This window comes from Thamnophis sirtalis, unplaced genomic scaffold, assembly GCF_051295495.1.
Source record: "Thamnophis sirtalis isolate CommonGarterSnake01/CBP01778 unplaced genomic scaffold, rThaSir2_p1.2 scaffold_5, whole genome shotgun sequence".
Lineage (NCBI taxonomy): Eukaryota > Metazoa > Chordata > Lepidosauria > Squamata > Natricidae > Thamnophis > Thamnophis sirtalis.
In genome coordinates, this window is record NW_028261385.1 from 131,986,429 (window position 1) to 131,997,595 (window position 11,167).

At 35.9% G+C, this 11,167-nt stretch overlaps 1 protein-coding gene across 1 annotated transcript in view; it reads left to right on the forward strand.

Moving 5' to 3' along the window:
• The window catches only part of CTNNA1 (catenin alpha 1), a 75,627-nt gene that overhangs the window by 62,364 nt on the left and 2,096 nt on the right, over positions 1-11,167 (forward strand). Inside the window, exons 12-17 of the mRNA XM_014058590.2 lie at positions 840-1,040; positions 1,893-2,044; positions 4,234-4,344; positions 5,714-5,895; positions 8,373-8,478; positions 9,850-9,984. Of these exons, the coding sequence (XP_013914065.1) occupies positions 840-1,040; positions 1,893-2,044; positions 4,234-4,344; positions 5,714-5,895; positions 8,373-8,478; positions 9,850-9,984 (887 nt within the window). The remainder of the gene's footprint in view (positions 1-839; positions 1,041-1,892; positions 2,045-4,233; positions 4,345-5,713; positions 5,896-8,372; positions 8,479-9,849; positions 9,985-11,167) is intronic.

Here is an 11,167-nt window from a genome sequence, read left to right on the forward strand (position 1 = left end):
GAAAAACACTGATCTAAAGCAAGGTATCCTGGTGAAGGAATGGGGAGAAAAGTCTCAATAATCTTAATAAAAACATGTTACTTTAAAGGAATATTGTGCTTATGTCCTGTGCTAGTTTATAACTGTTGCCGCATTCACCAGCCTTTCTCCTCTTTTCCTCTTCTACCATAATAGATATTTTACGTATTGCTCAACATCTGGAGCTGAGCAAGTAGTAGTTCCTGCTGTATTGATTTTCCTTTTTTTTTCCTGCATTGCCCAGTGTTATATTTGATGTCATCATCTACCCTTTCATTAGCCACGTGTAGGTTAAGAAAAGCTCCCTTTTTAAGAAGCTTGATATGCCAAGAGTTTTATTTTGTGAAGATATTAGAGAAGCTTTACAAGAATTAGAATTTTTAAAGAGGAGCCTCCCATTCCCCAAAGAAAAAGAACTTTGGATATTGTGTTTACACCTTGTAACTCTGCAAACTTCTAAGGGAGCAGGGAGAGGTCACTATTAGGTAATCTAATGGCTTCCTCTACTTGTTGGTCAGTAGCTGGAATCTGTGGCACTATAAGACTATACATACAGCCTCTGACTAGACTCTGCTTGTGGATCTTTTTTTTTTTTTTTTTTTTTTTGGAATATATTTATGCCATCCTAAACTTAGATTGTCCTAATTTTCAATAAAAGAAATGAGAGATTTCTTTATTAGCAGGAATATTTTAACCTGTGTGCTTCATGCTAACTTTGTATTTCAAATATACATAGCAATTTCTTCTTAACTTACTGGTGCTGATTTATACATTATCAGGTAACAAATGCAATTTTCCCATTTCTTTTTTTTAACCACCAGAAAATCATATTCTAGAAGATGTAAATAAATGTGTCATTGCCCTTCAAGAAAAAGATGTTGATGGTTTAGATCGCACTGCTGGTGCAATCCGTGGTCGTGCAGCAAGAGTAATTCATGTTGTCACTTCTGAAATGGATAATTATGAACCCGGGGTGTATACAGAAAAGGTTTTAGATGCAACAAAACTGCTGTCAAACACAGGTAAAGTAAACAATATAATCATGCTTTTAATTTGATAGTCTTGATGAAACTATCAGCCAGGACAACATGCTCCTCACTTCTTTCTGCAGCCCCTTGGTAGGTGTATAAGTATAGTCTAATAGTTAAGGAAGCCACTGTTATAAAATACCAATTACTTGTTTTAAGATAGAGGCAGAAATAGACAGACTAATGCCATGGAGTCCAGGCAGTGGTTAGAATGAAGTATTGCAGGTTGATTCTGCCCATTTCCAGGAGTTCGATTCTGATCAGTTCAAGGTTGACTCAGCTTTCCGTCCTTCCGAAGTGGGTAAAATGAGGACCCGGATTGTTGGGGACAATATGCTGACATTGTAAATTGCTCAAAGTGTGCTATAAATCACTATGGAGTGGTATATAAGTTCTTAAGTGCTATTTCTGTAGGGCAGTGTTTCTCAAGCATGGTTCTTATGCTTGAGAAACATGGTTCTGGCTGGGGAATTCTTAGGAACTGAAACTAAAGTTGCTGAGGTTGAGAAACATTCCTTAGAGGTATACTTGATAGTGCATGTCCTAAAATAGATATATATACTTTAAAAGAAGCTCCTCTTAAAAATGAAAAAGAAAAATCCGACCAAATATTGACTTTTAGTATTTGCATTCTCATCCTATAAATTACTTATACAATGTAAAGCAGGAGAGAGAGAGAGAGAGATTTCTCATGTTATGTCTTATTTTTTACTACCAGCATAAACATAAAATATTTCTCTGCTCACGATGCTCTTCCAATAATACATATGAATTAAAACTGCTCCTTAGTATCATGTTGTATAATTTTTCTACCTCCCTAATTCATTTTTTCTATTTGTTCTGTAGTTATGCCACGTTTTACCGAACAAGTAGAAGCTGCGGTAGAAGCATTAAGTTCTGACCCTGCTCAGCCAATGGATGAAAATGAATTTATTGATGCTTCACGACTAGTATATGATGGAATTCGTGACATCAGAAAAGCAGTGCTGATGATCAGAGTGAGTGAATTTTAGCTTTCTTGAAATAGCATTCCCTTTTCAAAATAAGTTTTATTAATAATTTAAGACATACCCTAAATTCTCTGTAAATTCACGCACGCATATAGTGCATATCATAGCAGCTTAATAACTTGAGCATCTCCAGAAACTACTGTCTGCAGCTAAACATTTTATATTTTGAAAAATTGCTGTCTGTATTCCACTCATTACCTATGTATATATTGGTGTACAGTTCTTTATTCACTTTGTATATAAAGTGATTGACTTTGATCACTTTCCATTCTTCTAATCTCAATAATAAATTCAGTAATTTCAAATTATATTGTATGCAGTTGAGAAAAAAAGTGGAGACTACCAAAGTCGGGATGTTTCAAATGACTTGGTGCCTGGTATCCCACTTGGACAGGACATGGGTCCAGGCACCTCTCCCCCACATAGAAGAGAAGGATGGTATAAAGCTAAGCTACTTCAGTTTTTTTGGTCTGTTAGTACTCTAGTCACAATTTAATTTATGGCTTGGCATACATTCTCCCCAAATCTTTATTTGTTGTATCTCAGCTGTTCCCTTTTCCAATGTAAACGATTTTAACACATGCATTTAGGTTGTATTTAGAACAAGGCTTCCATTGTATAGTATTTATGTTAGGCAGATGTCATATTTCGGAATGGGAAAGCCAATAACTAAAGGTGTTCCATTGTTTGAAGCTTGGGAGGATTTCAAAGAGCAAAACTGTTGCCATTTTACCTCTTAAAAACTCTATTCATATCTCAAAATTGGGGCTACTTTGGTTCCTGGCTCCATTCACTTTTAGAATGTAACAGGCAACATGTCATTCAAGGCCCAAGAATACCGCAGACTGAAAAAGTTCAATGTTTCTGTATTGTACCAGACCATAGACAAACTTCTTTTTATGTGATGTGTAACCCAGCTGTTACAGGTTTGTAAGACATGTTTTTATACGTTACTTGATGTGATTCATGAATCCAAGTTGTCCTTGCCCTTGTTTTGAGTGTTCAGTGATGTTTGAAAAAGTTGCTCTTATTTAACTACATTTAGAATTTCATCTATTTATGGAGCTTTATCTGTATCTGAATGGTTCTGTTTTATAATGCTATTATAATGCTCGTTTGACTGCATAAATGGCTGACATAACAAGTTAGAAGTGTCAGAGATAGTAGGCTCATTGCAAAGTTTTCCTCTTTGCATTGGGAAAAAAAATCTCAGCAAAGGAGAATGTATAAGGACTAAGGCTAGGATTCTCTTATGATTCGGAAATCATATTCAAAATCTATCTGCTTTTGATGGAGATGAGGCAGCAAAAAAATTAAAAATGAATAAATTATGAGAGGCAAATGCCTTTTTTCTTAGGTGTTTGTTAAGAGACCTAATTAGTAGCAGCTACGCATTTTGTCTAAAATACAAATTGGATGTATTTTCAAAGCAAGCCCCTAAATGAAGTACCATAAATACTTGTATAATGCCATTAGGGATTAGTCACTTTGAAAATAAAGAATAGATATGCACAAAGCAATTTATTCAAATGAGATGAAGCTAAAAGAGAATTTATTTCCCCCACCCTGTTTCCCATTGCTATCTGTACATAGCTTCTACACTGTAATACTATCAACATTCCCACTATCAGGAGCTAGTACACATTCTAATTATGGTAAACCAGGAAACAGATTTTCTAGGAGAAAGAAATCAGCAGAAACACCTACTATAAAATAAGTAGAACCTGCAGATTTCTGAAGCTACAGAAAAGTAATATATCCTTTTAAACAGATTGCTGTGGTTTAATCTAGCATAGTATTGAGTTATTTTACACAGTGCCTACGAAAATTGCATTAAATAAAGTGTTACAAATACAGCAATATAGGAAGCTACTAATAGTTTTTTTATGTCTGTTTGCTCAAGCTCAAGAAAAATAATATAGCAAATGTAAGTAGGCAGTATAAAATGAGAATTACTTTTTTTTAAGTGTTTGTCTAACCATTTTATCAAACTGTCTCCCACTTGTGCTAGATAAACATGTACAAAATGTACGTGATTTTTGGTATTGTTAATTATTCATCTGTCTTAAAAATAAGCAGTTTGACAAGTTTTAAATTCAGTGTATTCCAAAACCATGGAAACATTTGCTCCCCTAAATTACTCTTAAGTTTGATTTGGGCTTAAACTATGTTTGCAGACACCTGAAGAACTTGATGATTCTGACTTTGAGACAGAAGACTTTGATGTCAGAAGCCGAACAAGTGTTCAAACTGAAGATGATCAACTTATTCATGGTCATAGTGCAAGAGTAAGTGATATCTATTTAATTAACTGCTTTAATCTCATTGGATAGAGCCCAAGTACCAGGCCACATTAAAATCAAGATACCATGATTTCTGTCATTCCCAGTATATCTGTTTATATAGCATTATTTGATTGTTTATCTTATTGCTCCGGGGTTATCTTCTTCCTCTATTTGTGTTCTTTTGCTCTAGATAAAAATCACACAACTGTGGCATCATCTAATCTGATTTCTGCATTCCCAATCCTTGATTTAAACTTAAGCCTAGCCATGGAAAAAGGAATATTCCTTCAAACTGGATTTTTTTAAAAACAATTCTATTGAGAAAAATTAATTCCAATATAACATGTTGCCATTTGATACCATTATATTTTTATCTTCTACACACACACAAACACACACACAAACACACACACACCTACTTTAGTCTTAATGATAGCAATTTTGTTCTCCACTTGCATGAGAGTGTCCTTGTAGATTATAGTTACAAGGATAAAACTGCGTGGAATTGTTAAGATTTCCCATTCCTTTGTATGTTTTCTTTTTTTAAAAAAAACCTTCTGAATCCAATCTAATTTCTTCTGTGCTTAACAGTGAAAGAGAAACTCATGTTGCATTTGCTATGTTAAGCATCGCTAAATTCCTTAGACAATAGAGTTCAGAAGGAACCTCAAAGTAATAGTTCACTTTTTCGAGCATTTCCACTGTTCACGCTACTTGAAAGTTCAAGTGAGGGTGGTTGCTTGCCAACAGTTACATTTATGAAGAGATGGTCTTCCAAGCAAGTGTCTTTGTTATTTCACAAAGCACAATGCTTTTTTTAAATTTTCCTGTTGTAAATTTGCTCTCACTTACTGCAATAGCCTTACATTTAGTGTGTAGGCTATATGAACTTGGCTGCCTCAAAATGTATCTCGGGTAATTTAAAGAGATGAATCAAATAATCATGATCTGATAATTACACTGTAGCCTGGTTTTTTGTCTTTCCCTCCAATTTTGCATATATTTGGAGGATTTGAATAAGATTTGATCCTTGATTAGCACTTACAATCTGGCTTTCAAAAATATGTCAGTTTTCTGTCTGAAAACTTTTTATTTTTCATCCCCTGTAGCAATTTCAAATGTATGCATCCATACAATGTAAAAATGGAGAAGAAAACATAAATTTCCTATGTTACCAATTTTTTTCTACGGGGTGCTTAAAAAGTCATCTTTCACCAGTAGATCTTTCCATGTAGCGGAGATTAAAAAATAATGTTCCTGGACATCCTTTGGATATACAGTACTTTGACTCTTAATTAGGTTGGCTAGTGAAAATATCTGAATAGCCAGTTATTGTAAAGCATTTTATATATAGAATAATTCTTCATTCCAGGCCATCATGGCTCAACTCCCTCAAGAACAAAAAGCCAAAATTGCTGAACAAGTTGCCAGCTTCCAAGAAGAAAAGAGTAAATTGGATGCTGAAGTATCCAAATGGGATGACAGCAGTAATGATATTATTGTTCTGGCAAAACAAATGTGCATGATTATGATGGAGATGACAGACTTCACCAGGTAAGCATTCTGTATAAGTAGGCTTTTCAAGGGCAACCTTCTTTCCTTTTCCTTGCATCTCAGCTAGTTTGCTTTGGCAGTATCCACTACAGTCGGGCATATGCCTGAAACAGTCTCAGACACCTTGTGAAATGATCTTATTTATTCTCTCTTATCTCTCATTCTGAAGAGATTTCTAAATGAGAGCAGGGTCATTAATATGAATACGATACCAAGCCTCCTCTTTTTCATTTAATCTTAACTGTTCCAGTGTTGGGTCATAGACTGAAGGAGAACCAGTTAAAGTTGCAAGTCAAATCTAGGCAAGGTAGAGGTCCTAAGATTGGGTAATGCAGGTCGGTCAAACTGGTGGCCCACGGGCCGGATGCATCATGCACAGGCCATGTCCACCCTGGCTCCACAAAGGCAAAAAATATCGTGATACATCACAATATGTCACATGATGCAATCGAGTTTGACATCCGTGGGGTTGTTTGACCTACCCATTCTCCCCTGAAGGAGGAGTGGTAAAGTTTGTTGAATAAGACTGCATTGCTTATATTTAATGGTATTTTTATAACTTTGTCTTTTGTTATAGATTAATGGATAGACCTGAGATATATTCTAGGGATGTCCTTGGATTTAGGCCTCTTTCCTATGATTGTGACTTTGAATACCAAACAGAACCTGCCATAGAATCAAATCATTTAGGAATGCTTTGATAAGGGAAATTTTGATGAGGCAATGCTAAAGGAAGTCCTACCCAAGTCTCTAATCTCAAGGGGCAATGCAAGATCATCTTTTTTTTAAAAACAACAACAACCCAAGAACAAGCTATGATTACTTTGCTCTGTAAAACTAGTTTGGCTTGTTAAGTTCACCATAATGAAATAAACTATGGCCAAGCTTAATTATTTGTTTCATAAGATATTAAGTAGTTCTCACTTAATGACCACAATTGAGCCGGGGATTTTGGTGGTAAGTCATTGCAGTTGTTAATCATGTCACCACATGACCAGACTCAATTTTACAACTGTTTTTACAATGGTTATAAAATGAATCACCATGTCATTAAGGAAATCCATTCTCACAAATGAGCAATTTTTTTGCCAGAAATTGGGGGGGTGGGGTGTCACAGGATACAGCAATCAGTCATAAGTGCCCAAAATACAATCAATCAATCAATCAGAATAGAGCTGGAAGGGACTTGGAAGTCTTCTAGTGCAGCCCCCTCCTCAAGCAGGAGACCCTATACTATTTCAGATAAGTAGCTGTCCAGTCTCTGCTTAAAAACCTCCAGTGATGAAGCACCCACAACATCTGTTCCATTGGTTGAATGCTCTCACTGTTAGGAAGTTTCTCCTTAATTCAGGTTGCTTCTCGATTAGTTGCCATCTATTGCTTCTTGTCGCCTTCTGATGCTTTGGAAAATAAGTTGATCCCCTCCTCTTTGTGGCAGCCTCTCAAATATTGGAATACTGTTATCATGTTCCCCCTAGTCGGTCTTTCTCTAGACCAGCCAAACCAAAATCCTGCAACCATTCTTCATATGTTTTAGTCTCTGGGCCTTTAATCACCTGAGTTGCTCTTCTTTGCACTTTTTCCAAAGTTTCAATATTGTTTTTGTAATGTGGTGACCAAAACTGGATGCAGTATCCCAGGTGTGGCCTTATTAAGGCTTTATAAAGTGGTACTAATACTTCACATGATTTTGATTCTGTGCCTCTGTTTATACAGCCAAGGATTATATTAGCTTTTTTGGCTACTACCGCACACTGCTGATTCATGTTTAAAGTGATCATCCACTAGGACTCCAAGGTCCCTCAAAGTTATTGTTTTTGAGCCAGGTTTTGCATAATCTGTACTTATACCTTTGGGTTTTTTTCTAAAATATAGGCTTTTCTCCACATTAAATTTCATTTTGTTGCATATGGCCATTGTTCAAGTCTATCAAGATCTTTTTGGATCCTGAGCGTGACTTCTGGGGTATTGGCTATTCCTGCCAGCTTAGAGTTCCCCTTCTATTCCCTCATCTAAGTCATTTATGAAGATATTGAAGGGTACTGGGTCTAAGACGGAACCTTGTGGTACCCCATTGCTACTTTCCTACATGTAAATGTTAAGGACTACTCATTGAGTATGGTTTGTCAGCCAATTACAAATCCATCTGGTGGTAATGCTGTCTATCCCACATTGTTCTAGCTTACCAAGAAATACGTTGTGGTCTACTTTGTCAAATGCCTTGCTGAAATCTAAATATACTATGTCCACAGCATTTTGCTAGTCTACTAATTTAATAACGTGACCCAGGAGTACAGCAGTCATAACTTTGTGGGTGGTTCATAAGTCACTTTTTGGGGGGAGTCGATCATAACTTCAAACAATCATTAAGCGAGGACTACCATACGAGTCTTGTGAATCCTATATCGTGGGAAATAATTTGCAAGCAAATATGTGCCCTTGATTCAAGAAGACAAATATTCTGTTCTCCTTTGCAGAGGTAAAGGACCTCTAAAAAATACATCTGATGTAATCAGTGCAGCAAAGAAAATTGCAGAAGCCGGGTCAAGAATGGATAAACTAGGACGGACAATTGCTGATCATGTAAGCCTTAATTGATTTTTTTTATAAGTCTTCTACTCACTTTTAATTTTTCAATAGATTTATAAACTCAGGTGTCACTGTTTTGTTTTATGGAGTCTTCCTAAGAATCTTAATTCTGTACCCTTCTCTACTGAGAAGCTTTCTTCATTGCTTGCTCCCAATATTAATGAATTTGTATTCTATACTGATACCTTATTTTTCAAATAATTGCTGCAAATAAAAACTTACTTAAAGCTTCCAGATGTGTGGAATGAATACAAAAAGCATGAATGCAAAAAGAATACTCTGTCATATACAGAGTTTTACATTTACACCTACTTAATTCAAGGCACTATCATATACATTATAAAAAATTAATCTTGTTTTTTTTTAATGCCACTAGGTATTTTATTTATTATTTCCGAACGCAGACTATATTGTAGAAAAATCTAGTGTGAGACAAGTTGAAAAAAGGACAGGGATTCTCAGTCCACTTCATTTTTCTGTGACTGCCACTCTGTAGGGAAAAGATAATGCATGTATATTGTCTTTGCCAGGAGATCAAACATGGTGGTGTTTACATTTTTGGCAATATAATAGATAAAAGGATATTAACCCTACCTTGGCTTTTTAATATTTATCTGGGATTTTCTCTCTGCATTCTAGAACATTTCTTCGTAAATATCTGACAGTTTCATTAAATATACAAAATGGACTATTGTTACCTGAATCTTTTAAGGATAAAGATGGATGGACATTAAATTCCATTTATTGTAATATGTCCTATTTGGGTTTGCCTTTGAAGATTACTTGGAAACTACAACTGGTCCAGAAAGAAATGCAAATGAAATGCAACTGGGCAATAATGGATGTGCCTTGATATACTCACACATCACTAATGCCCCTCAAGCTTAACTTGTTTCTAATCTGTTTTTTAGGTTCATACCATAGGGGCTGATTATCTAGAGACTGCCTATCCAGTAGTTTCTGTCCATCCTGTGAGATAGGGCACAGAGGGTATACTTCCAGTCCCCTCAAGCAAACATGCCATCTGTTGGGACCTGAGGATTATGTCTTCTCTGTTGTGATGCCTTTCTCCGGGATCAGCATCCCCACAGAGATCCATATGGTTCCCCTTGTGATGTTTTTTTTTAAAAAAATCACTGAAAACCTGTCCAGGGGGGTCAGGCAAGCTTAAGCTCTTCCAGAATTGTATTTGGAATTTTATAGTAGTAAGCATTCCTTACTCCATATCTCTGACGCAGTTCTATTCAGAACAAGGCTTAACAATAAATACAATGACCAAAATACTGACTTGTATTTCAATGCATTTGGAGTGCATTGCAAAACTCTCCGAAAAGAATCAAGTATCTATTCTTTTTCTGTGCACAGTGCCCAGATTCTGCTTGCAAACAGGACCTGCTAGCCTATCTGCAGCGTATTGCTTTATACTGTCACCAGCTGAACATCTGTAGCAAAGTGAAGGCAGAAGTTCAAAACCTCGGAGGAGAACTTGTGGTGTCTGGGGTACGTACATGTGCTAATGTTTGCTTTGTGTCTTTTCTAGAATCAGTTCTTAAACTCTTCTTTTGCTTCAGTTGTGAAATTCTAAATGTAGAATGTAAAGCTGTTCTTTCAGCATCTTCAAGACCCCTCGAGATTTTTCTCCCAGGATTGGAGACATCTATACTATCTTTTTCCTTCAGAAAGATTGTATGGTCCAAACTGTGGTTTAAACAATCCAGTGAATAGGTTTAGGTTTATAAGATTTATACAATTCATTATGGTGAAAATGGCTTTGTTGAATAATGGCAAACTGAAAGGAGGGAGGGAGGAATGAGAGAATGCCAATACAATCAAATATACTATACACCAAATTAATACTACCAAATATCTGAGCCATCTTTGGCAAGAATATTGCCACCAAGCAGAGACTTGCTACCTTTACAGTAGAGAGGCAATTTGTTGTAATGGTTAAGGCTTCGGGCTAAAAACCAGGAGACGGTAAATTCTAGTTCTGCCTTAAGTGCAAAGCCAGCTAGGTGACCTTGGGCCAGTCACTTTCTTTCAACTCTAGGAAAGAAGCAATGGCAAACCATTCTGGAAAACAAAACTTGGCAAGAAAACTCCTGGAACTTGTCTAAGCAGTCCTTGAGAATCAGGCACAATTGAACAGAAGGGGAGGAAAAAAGCTTTACAAAAAGCCTTCTCTGCAGTTTTATAATGACTATAAAATGCCAGTTTAACTTTGAGCTCTTCTGCAACAGAAATTTTTCTTGGAGCTAAAACCAGTAATATAGAATTTAATAAATACCGAAAAAGCAATGTAAGTGTCCCCTTTCACACAGTGGATAGGTAAACAGTGATGGGTTGTGCTCCTGTTGCCTTCCCATTAAATCATTTTCAAACTATTTAGAAAACCAGAAGAATTGAATCTTACCAAAAAGAAGTCATATGCATTATATAATTTATTTCAGTAAGTTCTTCTCTTAATGAGAAAGAAAAATACAACGAATACCAGGCTGTGCTATGCTGACTGAAAACAATTAGTCGTAATGGATTCGAACATCTGTTTTATAAAAAGAATTTTATTTTAAAAAAATCTTTTTTATAAAACAGATAATTTACTGGTTTTAGTTATATATATTGCAAAAAAATAAAGGGCAGCTTTTAATCAGTTAATTTCCAGATTGTTCATTTTGAAAGAACC